The sequence below is a fragment of the Lissotriton helveticus genome, chromosome 3_2 (assembly GCF_964261635.1).
Source record: "Lissotriton helveticus chromosome 3_2, aLisHel1.1, whole genome shotgun sequence".
Classification (NCBI taxonomy): domain Eukaryota; kingdom Metazoa; phylum Chordata; class Amphibia; order Caudata; family Salamandridae; genus Lissotriton; species Lissotriton helveticus.
The window spans coordinates 264,663,652-264,690,081 of NC_136062.1; the positions used below are offsets into that span (position 1 = coordinate 264,663,652).

At 43.5% G+C, this 26,430-nt stretch overlaps 1 protein-coding gene across 1 annotated transcript in view; it reads right to left on the bottom strand.

Moving 5' to 3' along the window:
• Window positions 1-26,430, bottom strand: part of ADAM10 (ADAM metallopeptidase domain 10) — a 536,961-nt gene that overhangs the window by 302,202 nt on the left and 208,329 nt on the right. Inside the window, exon 3 of the mRNA XM_078685166.1 lies at window positions 6,030-6,148. Within this exon, the coding sequence (XP_078541292.1) occupies window positions 6,030-6,148 (119 nt within the window). The remainder of the gene's footprint in view (window positions 1-6,029; window positions 6,149-26,430) is intronic.

A 26,430-nucleotide genomic window follows, 5' to 3' on the forward strand; every position in this document is an offset into this window, starting at 1 on the left:
CTCCAGTCTCTCTCAAAATGTCAATGACCTCACCAAACACTTTAACAAATCCCTCGTTGAGGTCCTTGACCAAATTACCCGAACAAACTAACACGACAGAAAAGCTCCTCTAAATCCTGGTTCAATCCAGATTTCAACGATTAGCGTCGCGCACTCAGATCTACGGAACGCATTTGGCGACAAAACCCCTCCCCCTCTCTCTCCTCAGATCCGCAATATCAAACTACAAAAAACACATTCTAAACGCCAAGACATCATTCTTCCGCTCACAACTCGATCGGGCCAAAAACAGACCTAGGGAACTTTTCAGCATTGTGAAAAACCAAACTTCCTCTGCTTCCCCCACTGAGAGATGTGAGGAAATTGCCAACTACTTCGTTGAAAAAAATCTCCAAAATAGATCAATCATTCGCCCTAACCCACTCCCCTAATTAGACATTCACTCTAATTCTGCCTCACCCTATACTCTCCCTCTTGACTCCTTATCTCGCCCTCTTCTTGTCCCGAATCTTGAACCCGACACCATCATACTGGAACTAAAAAATAACGCTTCTTGGCCCGACTTCCATCCGGTCACTGAACTTGATGTCCTAAACGCCATTTCCAGACTAAAACCATCTTCCCACACTAATGGTCCTCTCCCATCAAACCTTGTCCAAGAACTGAAACATATCATTACCCTCTATTGGACCTCCATCATCAACTCTTCCTTTGCCTCTGGTTGTGTCCCTGCCTCCCTCCAATTGGGACAAATCACTCCCATCCTCAAAAACCCTGCTGGTGACTCCAATGACCTAAATAACCTTCGTCCTATCTCTAACCTTCCTATTCTCTCAAAAGCCCTAGAAAAATGCGCCCAGTTACAACTTGATAAACACATCGATTCATTCAATATTTTAGACCCGTACCAATCAGGCTTCAGAAAGTGCTATAGTACAGAAACAGCAATGCTTAACATAATTGACGACATCCAACACGCCCTGGACAAAGGCGATTCCTCCCTTCTCATTCTCCTTGATCTCTCTGCTGCTTTTGATACTGTAAATCACTCAACACTACTTAACACACTACAAGATCGTTTTGGCCTCAATGGCTCAGTCCTTAAATGGTTCACCTCCTTTTTACAACACAGAACGCAGCAAATTAGAATCCGGTATTGCCTCTCTAAACATATGCCCATCTCCCTTGGTGTCCCTCAAAGCTCTATCCTCTCCCCCTCTTTATTTAATCTCTTCATGGAACCCCTCACTCTCATCCTTAAACAAGCAGGAATCAACTACCACCTTTACGCTGATGACACCCAGCTTCACTGGAAAATTCAATCCCACTCGGATATCCTTCACCTCAATGATACCTTGAGTAAAATTCAATCCTGGTTCCACCTTAACCACCTCAAACTCAACCCCCCAAAAAACTAAATCATTCTCTTCTCCCCAAGAACAACGCGCTCCCCATTCTATCCTGGATCTCAGACCTTACTGCACTTAACTGCTCTCTCACCATATCCAACTCTGTTAAATCACTCAGTTTTAACATTGACCTGAAGCGGTCTCTTATCCCCCACATAAAAAACTCAGCCAAAAGCGCCCTCTATACACTCCATCACTTCAAGAAAATAAAACCCTTCATTCCTGCTGACGACTTTAAATTAGTGGTCCAATCACTGGTTCTGTCAAAAATCGACTATGGGAACGCCATCCTCACCGGAACTCCAAAAGCTCACCTCGCCGCTATCAAGTCGGTTCTTAACCTGGCAGCTAGGTTCATTAGTGACCTTAAATGATTTGATCATATCTCCCCCACTCTTAAAGCCCTCAAGTGGCTGCCCATTGAAGGAAGAACCTCATACAAGACAGCGTGCATTACGCACAAAGCCCTTCATCAACGCTCCCCGCAGTACCTCACTGACAAACTTCACATAGCCGGCAACTCTACATCTCTGAGAAGCACCAACACCCTCGTTCTTGTAACTCCTCTACTAAACAAGAAAACCACACAATCCCGCTCCTTCTCAGGAAATGCTCCGATCATCTGGAACTTGTTCCCCAAAGATCTTCGTTGCAACCCCTCCTACGCCAGCTTCAAAAAAGACCTCAAAATTCTCCTGCTATACAACTAATGGGGCCCTTAAATCCGCCTATGAGCGCTCATCCCACCCCCGCCCCCTAGTGCTTTACCCCCCTCGCACCGTCATTCTCCCTGATAACTTCTCCCTCATTTCCTCCCTGTATGACCCTACCCATCCCACCTGATATGATCGAAATCTCATCCTAGCCCACTACCTTTCAACAACCCTTCCCCCTCCTTTCCATGCTTTCCCTCCCATACCAGGATAAATATCCCAGGACTAGCTGGTAATCCCTCTCTACTCATATTTTGAGCATGTTAATTGTAGAATTGTTTGGACCTTCCTGTTGGGTATTGATTTCTATCTCACTGTTATCCTGTTATTTTCAATTAATCCTATCTATCTATGTATTACTGCATTATGTTCCCCTTATTATCCCACTCCCTGCCTCCCCCATCCCTATTCCCTACTCCCGCCTTTGTTTTTGTTTAGACTATGCAATATTTTACAGGATGTCTTCCATTTGTATTGATTTCTGAATACTACCTCATTTTTTACTGTATTGCAACAAATTACCCCTGTAAAGCGCTCTGATACCCCCGGGTCCAGCTAGAGTGATATAAAACATGTTAAATAAATAAAGTGTGTCTGGCTCTTCCAAAGATAGGACCACCTCAATACAGAAAATGATGAGTCTTCCTGAGCTCTGGAGGCACTATGCAACTCTTAAAACTAGCGGCTGGAAATCGGCTCCATCCTTGAGAAATGATACCATTACGTGGAAGACTCGCATTATCAACACACTGCCAATGCAACCATGATACACAGTTTCTAAGCAAACATGACGAGTTCCAAGGTTCACAAAATGAACAACGAAAGAAGTTGCAAACACAGACATCTATGGAGACTGGTTTTGAAATCCAGCTAAATTACCATAAGTCTGCATTTCTCCCAAATATGCATAAGATCTCAAGAAGAAGGGCAGCTGTCTTCACTTGTAACACTCCTCAGAAGACAAAGGTTATGAACCTTCATGGAAGTTACCAAATCTAAAAGCTACCATCAGCACACCATCAATTGGTGTGAGATGGTGCAGGACAGTGGGGGGGGGGGGGGGCTAAAGAAAACTGGTTGATTGGAGTCTCTGTAGGAAGCTACGAAGCAAAGTAGGAGACAGAGTGAAAGACAATAAATAGATAAACAATGTTAGAGAACTCTTTCAGTCATACACAAAGCATCCAGTAGTGCTAGATTAAGCACCTAATTAAGAGTACGGAGGTAGGTTCATAGGGCTGCCGTACTCGCTGTGGTAGTCAGACTTCCGCCACACTGCAAGTCTGCCTGCAGTATTACGAGTGTCGCAGTCAGACCGCTACTGGACCACTGCTTCTGCCACTGATCCTGGATCCAGCAACGGTTGTGTAGCGGTCAGGAGCAGGAACATGCTGGCAGTGCTGCTGCAGCAATGCAGAGCACATTCTGAATTGTCTGTCCACTGCCGGGTTCATGGGGGTGAAACTGCCATGAAAAGGGTAGCGGAAAGGGCAGCAAAGTGAGCCTTAACAGGGCCCCCGTGCCACTCCTGGTCCTGGGGTTGCATGCAAGGGGGCACATGTTATGCCCCCCTTGGATTGAACCCCTGTTCCTGCACGGTGTGGCATGCATGCAATGCCATGCAGGAATGGGCTGCAGGTGATGTCACAGCGGTGGCTACATGTTAGACTTTCCTATGAGCCTAACAGCCCACTGCCGTGAGACTGCCGCAGCACAATCCACCACCATGGATTACAATTGTAATCCGACAGGTGGGCGCACCACAGCTTTGACAGTCCTCCAGCAGACATTGCAGTGGCAGCGTAGGAGGACTGCCAACCTTGTAATAAGGACCTTAGTCTTCCAAACTAATTTTGTACATAGGACATTTATTACTACAGCAATGGTCTGCAGACTGGATCCCTGATTGAGAGGCACATTGCCCTAAGAGTGAGGCACAGGAAGTTACACTTTATCATCTAGCGTAGGTTGTTTTAAGATTGCTGAATACTGGAAATAAATCGTACACAGCCATGCTGAGCTTAGTTTACAATCAAACTTCACCTCGTGTTAAATAATCCCGCACAGGTGGGAAAGCCTTTTATTACCTACCCCCCTCCTACTGGAATCAACTTCCCAGCCACATTCAGAAATGCACAAACTATTTACTATTCCGAAAACTTCTAAAAACTGAGCTCTTCTGAAATCTCTTCTCTTTCCTAACTGTTGCACTTCCGTAGCGCGGAGATCCCCTTTGGGTGATTCGGACACTTCTTAAGTTATAAACTAAACTAAAACCTATAAACATGTTTGTTGGGCATAGATTCTACCAAATAGAAAAGTAAAGTTAAAATAAATGTCATACATTTTACCCGGTTGTTGACCAAAAGGCATATAGCAATCCAGTAATCAACTGTTTAAATCCCGACGTAACTCAGAAATGGATCTAAGTGATAGTTTTCATTTTAATTTTCTCAGCCAAAGTCTATTTAAACTATCGGAGATGCAGAGAAATCCCCCCATTCGAAAAAGATCTGTACATTTGGAACACAATGGCTAGAAAGGAAATATTTCCACCCATATCCCATAAAAGGCTATATTAATTTAAGAACTTTGCCGAAAAATAATTTTAAGTGTAACTACATTATGTGTAAATCGGAAAATAACATTAACATGCCTATATGTCTTTACACCTTGTTGCTGAAGATCTAAACAAGTGAATGCATTGTTGTAGCTATTATAAAACACCCACAAAATGAAGTCAATGTTCTAATCATGACCTCGAAGCAGAACCGTTATCCCTATTTCATCCAAAGTATACTGAAATGTGTTACATTCCTAGAAGTTGCGTTTAGGGGGAGATTTCTTTTTTTTTTTTATACATTATGAGGCGGCCACCTGTATGATTCAGTTGGCAGGTGGATTTAAATAAGAAAAGTAATATTTTATACTCCAATAAATGGTGTGGGCAATGGTTAACTTGCCAGCACCAGTTCTCACATTATCCTTCAGCTACAATCGCTTTGCCCCTCAGGCTAAGGGCAAACAATATATTTTCAACCTGTGCTGGATCTCAGGGAGTTTAAAGACTGCTTGTTTTCCCAGCATTACAAAATACACACGGTCTTATACCAAGATTTTGTACAGAGTTCAAGTCAACACACTGTTGAGGCAGTGAGATAGCATCTATTTCATTACAATGTCAACAGGTAATGTCAGGATGTGCACTCATTAACATTACACGTAAAATCATGCTATTTTACAGCCTAAACATTAAGCACGCACCAGCAAAAGTAAAGCAAGGCGAAATCGCAGCCTTACCCCATCACCTACGCAAACTGCTACAATGAATGTGCTCAACGACCATGTGAAGACAAGCACCTTAAAAAAAGCACATTTCCAACTACAAATAACATCACACCGCCTTTCTAGAGCGGCTTGTACGACACATCCACCAGTAACAGACCATTAGTGCCACTGTTTCTACAAGAAAGCAGATTAGATCAATATTGCTCCACAATGAAAAAAAAGTTTGGATCTAGTGTAAAGTCGCATGCTCATTTTGTCTTTTTATCTAGGTAGCACTGCCACAACGAGTAAGACATACTAATACATATCAGACACAAAACGAATATAGTTAATCCACAAGAAAAAGACGTTTTTTCGAATCTTCTGCAGACTTTCTGAAGGGTGAAGTTGAAATTACCTATGGGATTATGGTACAGAATCAATTATTTAACTGCAGTGACAAATACGTATTGTAAAAAAACACAATTTAAGTAGCTGCCACAGATTTCGTACAAAACAATTTGCAACAAAAGCAAACATTACATGGAAGCACAGAAAAAACTGAGACCCTATTTTCTTATCCTTGATGGCTTAAGAATGTTGACAAAAATTAAATGTATTGAAGATTGCATAACCTTACCGTATATGTGTCCCGTATAAATATGAGAAGTATCGTAGTCTAGTGTTTTTCCTTCAATTTCCAATTTGAAATCTGGAGAAAACATGGACGTATCCCTCTTCATGCGAAGGTTGAATTGTCTAAGAATAAAAAAGTAGCAAATTGGGTTACAACGAAGAAAGGCCAGACACAAACGTAACACAAAAATAGAGCGATTTATTTTTCATTAAGTATAGTGTTAAGCATAGCTTTGTCGCAAAAGACCTTCTGTCATTTACTTGTAACACACATACATGGGCATATATTTGCATAACATTGTCAAGATTTCGACCCATACTACAGACAATAATCGTCACATTTGTTAACAAGTTTAACTGTTTAAACAATATTAAATCCAACACCAATAACTTTCATATCTAGCCTCCTCATGCACCTTCCATTTTACCTCCAACACAGAGGACTGCTGGATGCCAACCATGGAGACAAACCACCCTCAGACCTTTATAGATCATGTTACAACTGAACCAGCCCCTCCAACTCTCACGGATACAACCAAAAAACAGCACTCTTGAAAGGTCTTCCCTCCTGACCCAGGAACCACTAGTGCGACACTTAACACTGTCCATGTTGAAGAACCAGTCATGCCCTTTATACACTAATAACCCTCGTCCCTTCACTTCAGCTCTGTAAAGGTCCTCCAGGTCTGTTCCTACCCATGTAAACACAGGTTTGCAGAACTGCATCACAAACTAAATCTACCATTCTATATCAAAATGGCAAATTAAATCTTTGGTTTGAAGGACATGTCTCGCCATGTACCAATCACATGCTCCAATGCTACTCACCCTTCACTCCCAACTGTGGGTACCTCAGTCTGAGATCAGCATTATCCTGAAATCTTACTAAAACAAAGGAACGCAAACACTCGCACGCAAGTCTTTCCCTCATCTCCTCCCTCTGTCTCAATCACGATATCGAAACACCAACTAAAAAAGAAACACTCAAGGAAATCCCCAAACCAAATCCTCACATCTTAGAATGGTCACCAAGTCTATACTCATTTACATCACAACCAGAACTTGTATTCAGACTGACTTACTGATCAATGTGCACAAATAACTTGATGAGCATCCACTCCGCAATATTTAACACAACACCAGGCGCACAATCTCACCCTTGAGTTAGGAAAACAACGTTGACTTGCACACTGTCTCATAAGCATGGTTCACATACTCATTCATACATCTCTTTGACCTCCTTATGCTACCTAGCTGCAAGATAATCCACCTAGACAGAACTAAGAGTGGTGGTACAGCTACCATTTGTGAAGAATCATTCTCCTGCACATTAATCTATGCTCTCTCAGCTAGGACCTACAAAGCTCTTACTGTTGACATTGGTACCAGTTTACATATCTAGGCAACTAAATTCTTTCCTTGGAAAACATGACTTAACACAACCCTGTAACATTCCTATCAAGAAAAAAGTGTTACCCAAGTCTTTGTGGTTTCTAAACCTGGCTACAGCAGTAGGCTAACATCGTAGATGCCGACTGGTCAGACTAATCCCTCATCCTATTTTGACATTATTAATTTATCTCTGTCCTGCTAAGTTAAGAATTTAAAGTGGGCCATGTTTATTCTCCATTTTGAAAAAATATATAAAAATTGACTTGGACAACCTTAAAAAGAATAGACTCATTACAATTGTGCCCTTCCTTGCTAAAGTCAGAGAAATGTGCAACTACTGAGTAGATTAAATATACAGTTGAAAAAACGAGGACTGTGTAAGTCTGGTTATAAATCTGATAGCACACAGAAATCACCATGCTCCAAGATCAAGGACTCATACAGATCTCTGAGAAAAGCAAACCCTACACGATATTAGTGATTTATTCAAGCCCCCTATTACCTGTATGTTCACCTGTATGTTCACCTGCTGGGTGAGACATTCTCCAAGGTAGGTATTGTGTTCAACTGATATGCAGCTTTAACTTAAGATTTATAGCACAGATGACAGTCGCTCTCGCCCAAATCACTACTCGACATGTGCTCATGGATGTCCAAAATGAAACTAAAAGTTAACCCTAAAAAGACTGAATTCCTCTCATCATCACCTAACAGCTCTAAGGGTCCTCTCTCCTGACAGCGTCGCTAAACTATAGGCCTCAACAGCTTTCACAAGATTTAGAAATCTGCCACTCTCTAGCCAGAAGGATCACTCAAACGAGATAATTCAATAAAATCACTCCAATGCTAAACTCTCTAAAGTTGCTAACACTGAATCTCGCTCCACTAACACATCAACCTATTTTAGCATTCACATGATTTCCTCCCCTACCGCCAAAAACTAGAACTTCTGGTAAAAACCACAACCTAAGTTAGCAAATCTAACCTACTTCTCAAAAAAGTCCTCTGTCCAATCTCTCCTGGTCAATGCCCCAGAACAGATGACAGGCTTGCGAGAGAAGTGGCTAGACTATGTTGGGGCTTTGGGGGACAACTAGTGAAGGGTGTCACTGATGACACCCCAGGTTCTCACGATATGAGCGTGAATCCACCTCCTCCAGCTTAATTATTTGCACAGCAGGATCTACTACACATAAACACTAACAGGCTAGAAGTAATGAGATGTGGGTCAGGCCCAAACTGGATCAACCTTGACATCTGTTGCTGGGGGTGGAGTGCACTAGGACTGAAAGAGACATATTGTGCCGATGGATGTCTATGAGCGGTCCCCACCCTACGTGAGCGGCAGAGAGGCAGTTGTGGAAAGACAAGTGTACTTAGCAAGAAGTTGCCCTCGCTCACATGATAAAAGCTGGGGAACATGGCATGCATTCTTAAACGAGAGGTCTGCATGATGGGTTGGATGGAGGAGAGGGTGATACTGTGGGATGAATGGTACACATCAGCGGCCAGGCTCCTTGGTAAGTCCCATGTATGCGAGGAATGAGTACGGTGAGCTCTGATGGACCTTGGACACAGATAATTGATTGTGTCTGAATATCATGATTGGTTGTTCTGATTTTATGCGCTTCACCAATGGAGTGGCTATGTACAGATGGGGATGTAAATTCCTACCATAATGAACATTTTGGTTAAAAACAAAAATTAAAAAAAGAAGACTTCACCATTTTTTTTTACATTAAGTGCAACTTCTGGGATAAAGCACTTAAGATCCAGGATGCCCTTCAAACATGTAACTTGTTCTCTCGCTGCAGATGTTGAAAGTAAAACTACAGTAATGGTAGGGCTATTAAACCTGCCCTGCCATTGCTCACATCATTCATGCATGCCTCCTGCTTATATAGACTTGTCACTATTGTACAACCATTGCACTGCAGCTGACAAACGCATTAAAAATGTCATCTGCACCCCTACTAAACACATTATGGTATCTTCTTATCACCACGCGTATCCATTCCTATTTCATATGACTGCTGCTAAATACAAGTGAACATATCTTAATATTGTACTATCAATTATAAATGAAAATCTATTTTAAATGCCCTTTGGTTATACTGATGCCAGCCACAAATGTACATAACTCTCACTTGTCTTAGTAGGATATTAATCATGTCCTATCCTATTACACGTTGCTGTCACACTTCGGGGTTTAACAGCACTATATCAGGAAGTTTCAAGGACTAATTTATCATGAAAAGATGTAATTCTGTTGGAAGGTGTGGATGAGCAGAAGTGGGACCTGCCTCCAAATATTCTAAAATGCTTACCACTCAAGTCTGCAAGGGGTGGCGTCACATGACAGGAGCTCTATGCTACCAGCCTGGGTGGTTCACGCCTTGAAGCGCACCCATGAGGCAGTTTCTGGTTGCAGCACTTTTATTTTTTCCAGTAACCACCAATCACAGTTCAGTTGTTCAATAACAGTGGTTTAAAGGGTTTCTACCCGCCTATTAGCTGTCAGTGTGCTAAACTCTAGTCTCCCCTAACAAATAAATGTCCATGGTACCAAGAGCAGCCATGTGCTGGAGACACTGGAGAGCTACCGTCGGTATCCGTGCGCAGTCTCAGACCACAGCACAGGCAAAGTTCGATCGATGTCCCTGATGCTTCCAAGGACACGAGTGCTCAGCCTCCAGGAAGTTGCAATCTCCAGACTTTCTACAAACAAGAGTAAGTCTGGCTCATTGGAGCTTTCGACAAACAAACCATCTTAGAGCTTTTCAGTTCTCTGTTGGAAAATCGCAAGACGGAGTAAAAAAAAAAGCCATTGTAATATCCATTAGAAAAGAAACTTTGCACAATTTTTTTGTTACTTTTTTAATGCTATGTTATTGATTTTTATCTTGGCAAGTGCTCTTAACCAAACATTACACATACAAAAATCACTGGCAATTACATTTAAGCAGTGAGAATCACCAAACCGCAGAACGCCATACATCATTACCTACATTCCAAGCACCTTAAAAAACAAGCATTTGCAGTGCACTCACGATAGGTCTCGCAATAGGTTTATTTGCGATAGTTTAAGCTATTGGCACTGAAAATGACAAAGCCTTTTATTTATCTGTTTTGCTAATTAACATAAATAAAAGGCATTATGATTTACAATGTCAAAAGCTCAAACTTGTAAATGCAAGACCTATTCAAAGAAGCATCCGCAATTTTCCAGGGCAGCTCGGAAAGAGAAAGCATGCAAGGCGCACTTAATGGTGCAGGAAAGCATGTCGTGCCTGCAGTGGGAGAACTAATTAAAGAAAATAGTGCTTACAGACTAACCATGCAACAACCGAAGTAAAAGGGTCAGTCCTCATGGGAGGTTACAAATGAAGACAAGGCGGTATTAAGGAGGGATTAACAAGCCTATTAACAAATCAGAAGCCAGCATTTACGAAGGGCAATAACACAAGCCAATGACAAATATGGGCGGAGAGCGGGCAGGGGTTCTATTCCATACTCCAATATAGCATGCTTCGCAGAGCAGTGCATGCGCTGCCCAGGCTCGACCTAAAGAACAGAGCAAATAATCAACTGATTGCCTGCCTTTAAACTGGTGGGGTGTTTTAAGGGTGTGACCTAGCTGGAGTCAACTACTGGTAATACCGTTGTAATACGCAGTGCTAAGAGTATTTCTTCCAGTTTATGAATCCCAAAAGAAAGCTAGGGACTTTAAATACTTGCCATTCTGGTAACATTCAAGTTCAAGTTTAATTATACGACACTGCACGTGCTAGGCACCCTCTAGAAATGTTGGTTTCATTTTGTGTTCCTTTCTTGTAATCCAATCTTTAAGTGATTCTTGGCACTGAAATCCTCAGGTCTGTATTATTGAATTTAAGGGCTTGGCTTTTCTTCAATAGCAATATCCTTAGATCCACTACTCCATTTTTTTGTAGACTCTTGAGAACCTCTTAGGGAAGGCAGTTGTAGAACAAAGCTTGATGTGTTCTCAGCTTTTGTTGGCTCCCGTGGACATACCGCCTTTCAACCCTCTACTGGGTGTTTAAAAATAAAAACTTTTGGATTGGTTTCCAGATTACTTGGCCAACATCAGCCAAGTCTATCTACAGTAAGAGAAAAGCTACTAACCGCAGTGGCTCTAGTGTGCTCCATTGAGGGCTTGTAGCAATATGTTACTGCGGAAAAATACTCGCATCTGGCTCTAATATCAGAACATATGTAAGAATTGTATATCGATCCCAGAGTCATATCAGAGTCTGAACACAGAATCCTCGCTCTTCAATATAGAATCTTCTCCCTCACAACTAAGTGCCTGATTAAGAGTAACTCATTATACTCCGAACTGTGCGTAAACCCGTTTACCCACGGATCGGAATTGCAAGTTATAAGGTATATTGTTATATGGCCGTTTAGGGTCATTGTCGACATTGCTAAGTTAGCATGAGCTCTGCTGCCATGATGCTGCTTTCTGCGAACCTTACTACATGACTTTGTTTTGCAAGACTCTGTGCTTTTCACATGATAACTGTCTGTCTTTCTGCATTCTCTGCTTGTCCCTGGAGTTTAGTCTGAACACTATGTACATGTACAAGGTCAATAAACAATGCACCTTGTTATTCTTTTCTGGTCAGTCCGTAGCACCTAGATAAAACCTTCCATCTAGGCTCTAAGGTATGGGGTCTGCTGACAAAGGCCAGAAATCTTCCTTTATACAATAAACTTCAACTTATCAATGGGAGGGTGGTTAGACCCTAAAGTAATTTTCCACTGTCTGTATATAATGACATCCCCCTTCACATTCTATGGTATTGTAACAATGCTAACTTCTTTTAGGTTTATGCATTTTGCTGCAGGTAGGGGCTCGTATAGTGCATTATAGAGCACAATAGTTAAAATATACATTTTGAACTATGCAGTGACTGACAATCCCTAATGTGCACAAGTACGAGTGAGTGAGAGAAAGGGTATGTCTTGCTACGGCAATTCCTGAGCGACTCGGAAGTGTTGTGTTCTGGGTTGTCTAATCATTTGTAGCTTTGTGATTATGTAGGAGAACGAATGAGACACTATAGCTAGTCTGTTTTGGGATTTTGGGTACTAAGGTGGTAGGAAGGTACAACCCCTATACACCGAGGTCCTGTTTTTCTGCGCATAGTTCTGTGTATCTGCAGAATCCCCGCAACAGTATTGAACTCATCCAATAATTATCTGAAGCGTTAAATATCTCAAGCTAGAAAGAAATGAGGGCCCGGGAGCTGAAATACTCCATGCTATTCCCCGCAAAGTTTAAGGTAGAAGCTGAGGGGAATCTTTGGTTCTTTGAGACACCTGAAGAAGTCCACGACTGGCTGGAGGGATGGCGTCCGGGCCTAAAAGACTGGGCAAGAAAAAAAAGCATCAACTGCTGGAGGCAACATCTCCAGACTTGAGGGAATCAGGCTCAACTGAGGATACAATGCAGGGGACAGGTGGACACTGAGGATGAGGTTCGGCTCTGTGATTCTGTGACTGGTATGGGGTAAGACATCACAAGGCTAACGGATAGACCCGAATGCTTGCCGACTTGACTGCAACGGGTCAATGCTCGTAACCGGAATCATTGTGAATCCAGTACTACCCGGCGTCATCACTGATGTGGAACAAAGACTCTCTGTTGGAAGATTTTGCTGAAAAATCATGCTTTGACCACGGGGATGGTTCGGGGTGATCGTGGGACTACTCTTCCCCCTCTTGCAAATACAAGATATGGGGAAAAAGCACTCTGCGAAGTTTGGCTGGCGGGTAGTTTTAAGTCTGCCGAGCAGGGAGGTGGGAAGGGATCAATTTCATGTTATGGTTTTCCTAATGTTACAGGTACACTGCGAGATTACTAGGTACATACAAAATGTTTGCATGGTGTTTATATTACAATGCTCTTTGTATTCTCCCATTGACGATGTAATATATAGCACAAGCTAATGCCCTGGCCCAGTAGTTCACAAATGTTTGACTCCTGAGGACCCCCTTTGAGTCACTACTAGAAGACGGGGCCCCCCAAGCAATTTCTACTATTTAAATTTCAAGCATTAAAACAGTAATTCACAAAAAATACACAAATAAGTGCACACCAAACAAATACTCTAGTTATTAAAGATTTTATTATTCTATATTAGAAAGATTGGCAAAAATCAAAATATGTTAATGGGAAAGTTGACGCTGCATCTCGGCAACTAACTTTTCTATGTTTGATTTTATTTTGCGTTACAAGGCACCTGCTTCTGACAGGGCTGCACTGCAAACCCCAAGCAGCCCTGACAAACATTGTCAGACTAGTCCCCGCACTGTTCTCAAAAAGTGCGGCGAGTGAGCCAGACATCTACAAAGGGGATTTTAGGGGGGCTCTGTCCCCTCCTCCCCCCAAGAAAATTAGGAAAAGAATTGTGCATTCTGCAACAAATTTGCCATTATATATTGAATTGTATTAGCTTATCTCTCCATAGCCCCAATGTCAAATGTATTTCATTAGTTTTATAGCACCTCTCATACCAGTGTAGCGTACTGGAGCACTTTACATCACACGCATACAGAGACAATGAATCATAAATGTATGAATCATTGTATATAATATGTTACATAAGGCAAAGGGGACTGACTACAAGGTGTACGATTCACATGTAATCCATACTGGTACTCATTTTATGAGTGCTTGGTCTGGAGAAGCGCACACTCAGAAGTCAGAACATAAGGTGATTAGCATTGACTTTAATAAGAATTGATTTCTACTAAAACAAACCTTTTTTAGCAGCTTCAGGATGGTGAGACTGTGGAAAAAACATAATTTACTAACTTGTACCTTTGCAGATTGCATGCAGCTCTTTGATGGCAGTTCATAGCTCAATGTGCTAGATTATGATTGTAACTTACGAATTGCACAGTAACAGCAATCTCTGTGACAAAAGCAGTAACCCACTGAGCTAAGCAAATATATATTTTTTTAAATGCATGGTACACGTTCCTTTGCAGTAGGCACATTAACCCTCAGCACTACCTTAGATGAGTCAAAGCTGCCACTGGACAAATCTCCAAATTTTCTCCAGCAGGTACAGTAATTACCAGGAGTTATGACAGTTTTATTGTTGCCTGAAAACTGCTGATTATAGAAGGAACTTTCCAGCGCTTTTAAAACTGCTGACAGTGGACCCCCTGTGATGTGTCACAGACCCCTGGGGGTCCGCGGACCACAGTTTGGGAACCACTGCCCTGGCCAACTCCTTGGCCGCACAGTCACTGAGCTCTAGCACGAAGGCCCCCCCTCTCTCTGTTATCTCTGATCTCTGAGGGTGTAGAGGCGGTGCGGACTGCTAGCCCGTCCTCTACAAAAACCTGATGCAACCTAATACGCGCAGCAGATACGCGCAGCGTCTGTGCCGTCACTGCGCCAAAGACCAGCCCGTCTGTGCCCGTCCGGGCCAGGACGGGGCACGGGGCTGAGGGCCCTGCCCGGCGGCTCTAGACAGGATGGTAAGGTCCTCTAGTCCGTTAAGAACGCTGTGTCCTACCACTAATGAACTGTGCACTGTACTGGAGTTCCACCAGTCAGGAAACTCTACCTGTCCAAACTACAATCTTACACTCACTAATTATCAACCGTACCCGGACCTCAGAAACAGACATAGGAAGCGGGAACAGCACCCAAACACTAGGGAACAAGACTATCTGTTTTACAGCACGAACTGCCGCTCCCTACCTAAACACAAACATGATATCTTCAACTTATTACTTGAAGAGAAATCTAGCGCACTTTTTCTGACGGAAACTTGGCTAAACGATAGCGCAGGCCCTGACGTAGCTACTGCTCTCCCCTCCAACTATGCTATCGTTAGGAAAGATAGAGTAAAACCAAATCGGTGGTGGGATTGAGCTGAAGTGTAGCCTCGACCCAGTTGACATCCCTGATTGTGAAGCTGCCTTTTTTAAAATTTCCATCAACCCTAACTTCACGCTTTCTGGCTTATTGATATACCGGCCCCCTGGAAATTCCACTCTATGGGCGTCTAAACTTGCCGACTTCATCACACCCTTTCACGTAGCCTCATAAAACTTCTCATTAATTGGAGACCTCAACCTGCACCTGGAGGATCCATTCAACTCCACCTGTTCCAATTTGCTCGAAGACCTGACAGCCTTAAATTTGAGACTACTAAACTCCGGACCCACACACAAGGCGGGTCCATCTGCTTGACCCTATCATCACCAACCTCACCGAATTGGCATGGCATGATACCACCCCTATATGTTGGTCAGACCATTATCTAATAAAATTCAGCCTCAAACTCCCAACCCTTACTTCTGTGCAGCCTGTTTTTCCAGCAACGTCCAGGAAAAACTGGAAAACACTTGATATTGCACAATTAAACAAGGTACTCTGTAAACCCCCCCCTACCCAAGAACTTAATATGGACAACATAGCAAAAGCTACACAATTGTGGCTTAGTGACGCCGCTGACTCCTGCCTACCTACCCCTCACATTAAGGGAAACTGTCACCGACCCCCAACCCCATGGTACAACGACTCACTGAAACAAGAGAAATCTAAATGTAAGGCACTAGAGCGTCAGTGTCGAAAAGATTACGCACCAGATAAAAAGGAGAGATATCACTATGCCAGAAATAAATACCACACAGCCTGCACAAAAGCGCGAGCCCTGTACGTTTCTAACACCATCATGGAAGCAACAAACAGACCCAAAACCCTGTTTAATACGGTCAGCTACTGCTTCGGCTCCTCCGCTTAATGAACAACAATGTCAGGATCTTGCCGTGTTTTTCTCGGACAAAATAGACAAACTACTCAGTGATATTAACAGCAACACAAATGACTCCACCCCTCAAGCCGATACGGACCTTGTCCTGTGGTAAATAAATAAATAATACCTCTATTTTTGAATGGATAAATGAATAACAGATAGCTCAATAAATAAGAGTCAAGATTCGAGGTAGTAGGAGTTTGCAGGTTTATTACAGCATAAAGGACAGGAACAGGACAACCTGCATAGGAATAGGATGGCAGGGCCCGGCAGGGGGGCCGGATTGGACTAGCGTGGCCCGGCATCTGCCGGGGCTGGATCTGGGATGAGCGCGCTAACATTTAATAACAATACACGATCATATATACTAAAACAGTTGCATTACAATACATACGATAGGCGGAGCAGTGGGTGGAGCAAAGGGTGTGACGCGTAGCAGTCGCGAAAGATAAGGGTGAAAGTAGGTGTAACAGAGGTGTAACAGAGGCGTATACATAGACATGTGATGCAAACGTAACAAAATATGTCATGAATGGGGCGGAGACATGGAGGGGGCTACCTAAGGAGCCGGGACCTCTAACCTAATGGTGCGCGCAAACTGGCAATGACGTGTTACTAGGAGAAGCTGGGGGCTACGAACTCTGTGCTAGGAGCAGAGACTGAAATCTGGAGAGTCAGGGCGACATGTACCTAAACAGTATCTAGTATCTGATGTTTAGAGAACATGTTGATATAAACTAGAAGTCAGGAGGGGAAAGGCTAACTTGATTCTAAGACTAGAGCATGCATTATTCTACATGTAGTGCGTGATGAAGAATATTAAATGACCATTAATACAGTATTTCTCTAACATGGAGACGTAAAGGCTAGACAATGACGGAAACTATTGATGCGGTTCAGTAGCTTAGGAATGCAGAGAAGGAGGGCTGGACTGATAACTAGAATCATAACATACTCTTGGCAGACTCAGAGGCAGAGCCAGGCTGAACCGGGCACTGCAAGGCAGGAAGTAAGTGAAGGGTCAGGGATACAGGTGGGGGCTGTATCGCTCCTCAGCGAGGGCTTCAGGAGACAGGAGCTGAATCTGGTGTCTGGGCCCTTTTGAGGCCTAGAAACGGGGACTTTACAATGGAATAACGTGCACACTGAGAAACGTGGCAACGTAACTTTACATAGGCCTGATATTCGTAGTATTCACGAGAACTGGAAATAGACATACTAGAGATGGACACAACTGTAAGTGCGTCATTAATCGAACATGGGGAATACATATGCATATTAATCATGCACAGATAACATATGATGGAGGACGCGTAGGGACACAGAACATGGCAAAATTTACTTTTCCACATTCCCTCCTTGTCACTACGTTTCCATCAGGAAACATCAATATTCATGATACCATCTATCATTTCATACAGTATCATTTGTTCGTCTCGAATTTTCTTGGAACGGGATTTAGAACGGGGCTTGGGACTAGGAAGACAAGAGGTAGCACAAATGCCGCAAATCGCAGGGCCACATTGTATACAGAGGCAGCAACTGAATATGATCGCTACTGCAATACCTAGAAAGGACAATACTTTCCATCCCCAGGCGGAAATTATATTCCAGAACCAACCGGACCATGTCCAGGTGCCTGGGTCTTGGTGTAACAGATGGGCAATTTTATGGAGTCTGGTTATGGCTGAATAAACAGACGGCGCGTTATTTGGAATGAAAATGCAGCAACTAGATCCGATGACTCTACAGGCCCCGCCCCTATCGGCCAGTATGACGTCAAGGACGAGACGATTTTGCAAAACGACAAATCTCATAGCAGATTGCTCTTCGGTTAAGTTACCTAGAGCAGAGGCAGTCTCATTTATTACAGCTTCAAGGGTTCTGGTTAACCTACGGATTAGCTTACTATTCTGGATAGGTCCTATAAAGAAGAAGAAACCTCTATTGAAATCTGTATACTGTTCTAGAGCAGTTTCAGTATAATCGACAATTGGGGACTCGATCTCCCTTCTATGTCTAATGTGTACTAGATGTGTGTTTCTATGATAATCAGATGGGGCTAGGAAAACTGGTGGCAGTAGGAAGGCAATGTAACAGGTTCCCTCCCAATCGAGGGGCAGACGAACATATGCGGTTTGACCACAAATAAAATAAGAATGACGTGAAGCTTTGAAAATAGATTTCCCACTGTCACTATACTTGACAATAGTAGTACAATCACTATGTCCTACATGTACGGAACCATTATTTCGGACACATAATTCACCTTTGACTGGTAGTACTGAAATAGCAGGTAAGTCTGGAGTGGTATCAGACTGGACATTCAGGACCATGAAGTTCGAAGAATAATTACCTAAATTGTAAACTTAGTTTTCTAGATCTAAACCTGTTCTGTGGGGGAGACCTTGCTTGTCTGGGAAACATGTACTGTTAAGAAAAGACATATCTGTTGAGGATGACGTTAACGTGGACCATGCTCCACACGAACCATTATGTGAAAATGGATAAGGAAAGAGTGGCAGAACTCCCTTCGGTGTCTGGAAAGGGGGGAGTCGACCACACACCCAACAATTAGTGGCATTGCTGGTCTGGTGTGAATAATGTAACATGCGGATAAAAGAATTGTTACGCATAGCGAGGCGGTAAGAGAGTTCATGAGGAGGCAGATCACTAAACGTGTGTTCTACTGTGACATTAGAAGACTTATTTACATGTGAGACTGGAAAATACAGGTAAAATGCATAACTGGTGCAGGAAATCATAATGCTGAGAAATAATATGAAACTTAGAAAAACGATACATCGGATTGAGTTTTGACTAACTCTCTCACTATGGGGGTCTATTTTATACATGTCAGAAACCGGTCTAACCGTTTCACCTAGGGGAGGACTTAGACAATCAAACTGGCTGACTTATTTTACTAGACCTTAGCTTTTTCTTATACTCCTGTTGCGGAGTTGTCTCTAACAGGGAGGGTTCAGTAACATTGTCTTTTGCGGGACAGTCCTTAAGAATAGTACTTTGGCAGTCCTTTAAATCCTCGGAAATGTTCTTTGAAACTGGTTTCAATCCATAAAACTTCTTGATGTGTGAAAGATGCACCCAGCCTTTGCGTCCCTCCAACTTCACGGCTGTACGGGTGGCCAGGAGGACCTGTCGGGGCTCCTTCCAGCGAGGCTCCAGCGGACTTGAGCGATCGAAATTTCGCACTAGGACCATGGATCCGGGAACGATTTCATGCGGTGCCACCTCAGTATTGTCTGGAAATGCGGCGGCAACCTGTGAACGACAAGAGTTGAGGGCAGACATCAAGGAAGCTAGGTAATCTGTCAGCATATTACTTGAAACATCGGTAATACTTCGGGGTCTAGGAGTACCCCACATGTTAGGGGGGCGGCCGAAAACGACCTCGTACGGGGACAGACCTGATCTGGAATGTGCGACCATGCGCATATAGAACAGGGCAACTGGCAGAGCTATTAGCCAGTCCACACCTTTCTCTTGAAAAACTTTTGCAATGCGGATTTTCAGGGTCTGATTATGTCTCTCTACGAGACCGGCTGCTTCAGGATGGCGTACACAATGGAACTTCCACTGGTACCCTAACAACAGGGAAACATGTTTCATGAGTTCAGATGAGAATGGCTGGCCGTTATCAGAATATACGACTCTAGGGAGTCCATAACGGGGGAAGAACTCACGAACCAACTGCTTGGCAGTGGTCGCGGCTGTGTAATCTGGGACTGGATATGCTTCTGTCCACCTGGACAAAGCGCATACAACTACAAGGACATACTTGAAACCTCGACATCGCTCCATCTGAATGTAATCCATTTGGAGGACTTCAAAAGGGTGGTCAGGGGGCTGGAATCCACCTTGTTCCACCGGGACACTTTTACCTGGATTAAACTGACAACATATCATACAGGTACGGACTTTCTGCTTGGCTGCAGCTCGTAAATGCTTGTTGAACCAAATGTTCTGGATACTGTCTAACATAGCTTTCTCTCCTAGATGTGCTGGACTATGTGCGGTATTAATAATGACTTGAACCATAGAGTCGGGGAGAAACCATGTGGCTCTACCCTTCGTTAACCATCCCTGATCTGTCTGGACCCCTCCTTGTTCGGACCATTTCTTGATTTCATCGGGAGTAGCATGTAACTGGATATCTATGACATCTTGAGTAGGGTCCTTAACTGTCATACATGTAGTCGGATCTGGAGTGTGTGTCTGTATCGGATTAACTGAAATGTCTGGAGTTTGTGCTGTAAGCTTGGCTGTGCGATCTGCTAGATCATTACCTTGGGAAATAGTGTCAGTAACTTTCGTATGTGCTTTGCACTTCATGATAGCAATGGATGTCGGTAAGTGTATGGCATCTAACAGAGCTTGAATAAGGAGACCATGCTGAATCTTGGTTCCATGAGAAGTCATGAAACCTCTCTCCTGCCAGAGCACTCCGAAGTCGTGTACAACTCCAAATGCGTAGCGTGAATCTGTATAAATATTAACTTTCAGGTTCTTGGCGTGTATGCAGGCTTGAGTCAGAGCAACTAGCTCTGCTGCTTGAGCAGACAGGGTGTCAATGCGGTGTGTTTCAATAACTTCAGTGTCAGTAGTCACTGCATACGCGGCGACTAGTTCTCCTGTACTGGTTCTCATGCATGAACCATCCACATAAAGTGTCAGGTCGGGATCTGGTAATGGAATATCTGTCAGATCTTGTCTTGGCTTGGTCATGATGTTAACTACTTCCACACAATCGTGTGTGGCAGGATTTGGATTAACTGATGGTAACAGTGTGGCAGGATTTAGGACGTTGCAGCGTCTGATTTCTATGTGTGGCTGAAACAGTGTCAATTCATAACCTGTTAAACGTGCAATTGTCAAGTGCTGAGTTTGTGTTCGGTTTAAAAGAACTTCCACGGAGTGTGGAACTTGTACTGTCAGGGAGTGTCCTAATACTATGGAATCACTTTGTCTGATAGCTAGTGCTGTGGCTGCAACTGACTTGAGGCACGCAGGCAGAGCCTGGGCTACAGGATCTAATGTGCTCGAAAAATAAGCACAGGGCTTGTATTGTCCTGCTTGATCTTGTGTGAGAACAGATAATGCTGTACCTTCGCGTTCAGTAACGAAAAGTGTAAAAGGCTTACTGTAGTTCGGTGTAGCTAGAACTGGAGCTTGGCATAAAGCTTTCTTTAATTCATTAAAACTAAGTGTATGTTCAGATGTCCAAGGGAGGACAGTCGATACGGCTGCCTCCTGTGTCGTTAACTGTATCAGTGGCTTGGCTAGAAATGCATACTGAGGAATCCATTGTCTGCAATAAGAAGTGAGGCCGATAAAAGCACGTACCTCCTTCTGGGTCTTGGGCTGAGGAAGACTCGCTATTAACTGGATACGGTCTGGTGTCAACTGCCTACCCCTCTTGGACAGCAAGTGTCCTAAGTAGACCACTTGCTGGACACAGAATTGAAGCTTCGAAGGGGACACCTTGTGCCCCATCTCGGCTAGGAAATACAAGACTGTAAGGGATGCTCGCTCGCAAGCACGTTCAGAACGGGCTGTGATCAGTAGATCATCGACATACTGGAGCAGGGCAGTGTCAGTTGGCATGTGAATGTTGTCTAGTTGTCTCTTGAGTGCTTGACTGTAAATACTTGGACTTTCTGTGAAACCTTGAGGAGCTCGTGTGAACATATAGCTCCTTCCATTTAAACAAAATCCGAAAAGAAACTGTCTGTCTGGATGAATGGGGACACTAAAAAATGCGTTCTTGAGGTCTATGACTGTAAAAAATGAGGCTTCGGAATCAATGGCTGTCAATAGGGAAGAGATATCTGGGACAACTGGATACTGGGGAATAATACATTTATTAAGCTCTCGAAGGTCAATCACTAATCGATATACTGGAGGTGCATTTGGATCAGTACGTTTCATGACTGGAATGATCGGAGAATTACATACATTGAAGTCAGTTTCTACCACTACTCCTTGAGCCATGAGCTCGTCAATAATTTTGGATAAGGCTGCTACAGCCTCAGGTGGCAATCTGTACTGTCTGATTCGTGGCAGGACTACACCTGGTTTGAGAGTCACACGATGGGGTGTGATTTGCATAAAGCCAACATCAGTTGGACCTTGCGCCCATAGATGCTGCGGGACATTAGACAATCTTGGATCAAAATCTCGTAACACATAGTGACCCTTGAAGTCACGTAGGAACAATCGTATTCCCTCTGGGGAACAGCATATAACTGCACCTAACTCTTTCAGTGTTTTAATGCCCAATAGATTTTCTGGACACGACTTAGTAAGTAACAGATCAGTAGTGCGGGACAATGGACCTACTTCTAGAGTAACTGGCTTTGAAATTTCATTTATGATAGGTTTTCCTGAAAATCCAAGGGAAACATTTCTAGAGCCTGAGAGCGGAGCCCCTGGAACTTCGGCGTGACTTATGGTGGTCCTACTTGCCCCTGTATCAATCAGAAACTTTCTGTCTTTCCCTAGTACTTGACTGTGAACATAGGGACCTTCTTGATCTACAGGTATCTCGATGAGAGGCAAGCCTACCTCCCTCTCTAGGCTGTTTCATGAATATGGTTGATACTCTGGATACTCTGACTGAGCATACTGGTACATCTGCTGTGTAACATGCTGTGTTGCAGCGATAGGCTGCGGTACAGTAACTGTCTGTGGTGCATTCTGTGGCTGAGAAGTCTGTGAAACTTGTTCTTGTCTAGGCGGACGTGGTCTTTCTTTAGTCTTACCGGTAGCTATGTTGTGTTTCAGAACTGCACACTCGTTTATAAAATGACCTGGCTGTTTACAATAATTGCAGTTTCCTTTAACGGGAGCTGCAGGATGACTGGCTTGATTCGGACCCCTTTTCTGACTGTCTTGAGGAACAGATTGTGCAACTAGTACTTTCATTTTCGTGTCTTTCATACGTTTCCTTTCATGATCTTGTTCTTCTCTGATTCTATTCTGGTGATATTGAAGCATCTGTAACATTTGGGACGGGGTATTAGCTTGCCAGGTACTTTCGACTTTCAAAACTCGATTCTTAACTTGTGGACTTTAATTCTCGACTAATTTAGTAACAAAAAGATGAGGGTATGACTCGCTACTTGTCTTGAGGCCACTGTTTATAATAAAACATTTTTCAAATCTAGAGTAAAAATCACTAGTGTCTTCGTCTTGTTTCTGTTTACATGCTGAGATTGCATCCCAGTCTTCCTTTTTAGTTGCTAATAGTCTGGGCAAAACTTGTATTAATAGTTCAGGTAATTCTTTACATTTATCTCCAAGACCGGTACCTGGTACTCGTATCTTGTCTTCAGCTTCTAGAACTGCCCAATCGATCTTTTTCTCTCCCACCTCCCATTCTTTTTCTTTGAGTTTCTCAAATACCCCTGCGAGCAATAGGACTTTTAACATTTTAATTATGTCTGGATACGTGTATTCTCCCATACGGAGCATGTCTTTCAATTCTCGGTGGAACCCTGCTGGATCTTTATCATGACAGGGAATTAACTTTTTCATCTCTAAGAGTTCCATCTTTGTGATCGGGGTGTAAACAAACACTCGTTGCATTTCACCACCGTCTGTCTTAACTGGATGCACTTCTCGTAACGGATTCTGTCTGTCTATGTAAAAGGGTTTACTTTCTGGGGGTGAGACATGAACAAAATGCGGGTTCAAAAACATACTATATTTGTGGCGCTGTTCCAGAATGACACTAATTAAATCAGTACCTAAACCTTTCCATTTATACTGGAGTAACTCGTTCAGGACATCGTGTAACGGACCTGGATCAGAATGTTGACCCTCATACAATGTAATGAGGGGCTGGATCATATACATACCCACCAGTCGTTGCTCGGCTGGGGGCAATTTCAGAAACATTTGTGCCACTATCTCGTCTGGAAAAGTGGTAGAATCAGTAATCCATCGGACTGCTGATCGGGCTAGTTCTTGTTCATGCATAGTACTTAACTCACTGTAACCGATTCGTGATTTCAGAATGTGATCGGTAGCTTGAAATACTTGTTCTAGAGAACCTTGTTCTGGTGCTGATGGTGAAAAACTGGCTTGTGTTCTAGACGTAAATGGCGATCTGGAAATCTAGATTTTCCTACATACGCTATTCTAGTGGGATTCTCGTCCTCTACCTCTTCTGTAGAAGAGTCATTTTCTTTCTCGCTTACTTGTGCTGCTTTGTGTTGTTCGTGTATCCTTATTATTTCTTTACGAATCTTCTTGTACATACTCTCTATACTACCGATAGTCTTATGCTTACCCTCGGCTATATTATCACTCCACTTTGTCAAGACTTTCATTTCGGCTCGATCTTTGGTCGGATAATCTTGTTCTCTTATTAGACAATTAATCAGAAACTTTAATAGCATGAGCTGGACTTCAACTTTTCTTTGGCACATGACGTCACTAATACTTTCTGGATCATTCCCTGTACGGATGAAACGATATATTCTGTCTAGATCTTCTTTCATATCTGGTAGGGTGACTAGATACTCGGTCACCTTTCTCACGCGTATTGAATATAGAACCATATTATCCTCGCCTGGGACTGGATCATAGCCACATTCGGTAAGGGCTTTTCTTATTTCTGCAACAGACTGATATCTGGGCGTACGCTGTGACGCTTGTGCATGTAATTCGGTTAACGTTAAACGCTTGTGTGGCGGCGGGGTTCCTAGAGGACCTCCTCCTGCGGCCCCTAAACTAGAGTCGTCTACTGATGCTCTTCGTCCTGGCAGAGTGGGAAATGGAAATGCAGGCTGGACTTGTATGGCGGGCTGGATCGGGGGTACCGTAACAGGTACTCCCGTGTCTGGAGAAGCGGGAAGTGCCTGATTTACAGGGACTGGCGGAGCGGGATTTGCATATTCCGGGACTGTGTCGTCCAAATAGGACGAAATGAATATATCAGCTGCGGTCGGTTTGTGACGTAGCTTGGTCGGAACTAAGGGTGGCAGAAAATTACTGGATGCCTCCGGGGTCGCTTTTGGCAAGCCCTCGGCTAGAAGAGGATACATACCCTTAATGAGGGCGTTCCTCTGTCTGTCTGACTGTTCGGTTTTAACTCGTTCACCTATCTCGATTAATTCTTTTTCTTGGGCTCGTTCTAAGGATTCTCTACTTAGTTCTGACTTTCTGATTTCTTTTTCGGTTCTTTTATGAGATTCTTTGCGCCATAACTCGATGGCGTCTTTCTGTGACTGTCTGGCTTTCTTTTTCCATAATGCCTCTTCTACTCTCATGATGCACTCGGCATCCCACGTACCTGATACAGGCCATCTATACTTTTCTTCCAAACCTTTGGTATACTCTACCCATAAATCTAGATACAATATGGCGCTTATGCCATGCTTCTGATACATAAAATGACCTGGACTGTCCCTAGGCGGGACAGGAACTGATGCTTCTAGCAGACCTTTTCTGGTTTTTAACTGACGTAATTTCGAAAATAAGGGCATGACTGAACTGTAAATGAGACACAATACGTAATTACACAAAAACACGATAATTACTTCACACTCATACCACGACATTAAAATACATGAATAACATTCAGAATAACAGTTCGAACAGAATACTACCTGGAATACGGAAAACAGAAACACATGAATTTCTCGAGAACGGAACAGACTAGAATTACTGGATGCGCTGCTGAAACAGCACGGAACATACCGGTCCCATAAAGGGACGCATCAAGACCCGTATCCACCTAGGTGAACACTTTGTTTCAGATCTGCGTACCCAGACCCATCGGACCAGAGACAATTTAGATTGACCCCGTCTAGATACTACCCCAGCAACGGTACTCACCGGGCAGCAAGAACGGAAGGCCTTGGACTGGACTGGACTGCTTCGACGCAGGACGGACGCGAACTTCGGACTTCTGTTAGGGGTGGGCCTCCGGATACCTCGGACCTTGGACTCTCGGCTTGGGCTCTGGTCGGGACTCGCCGCGTTCCTCCACCGTCTCGTCTGGATGCTGGACCGCCTCCTCCGTCTCCTCCGTGGGCCTGAGGGATACTTAAAGCAGAAATATCTGCCGGTGCGCAGAAGAGTTCCGTCACGACTGCAGAGGGTCAGGGGGCCGGCGTGGCTTCACCGACGCGTGGGGAAAGGGCAAGTCCCTATTCGGGCGCCATTATGTGGTAAATAAAT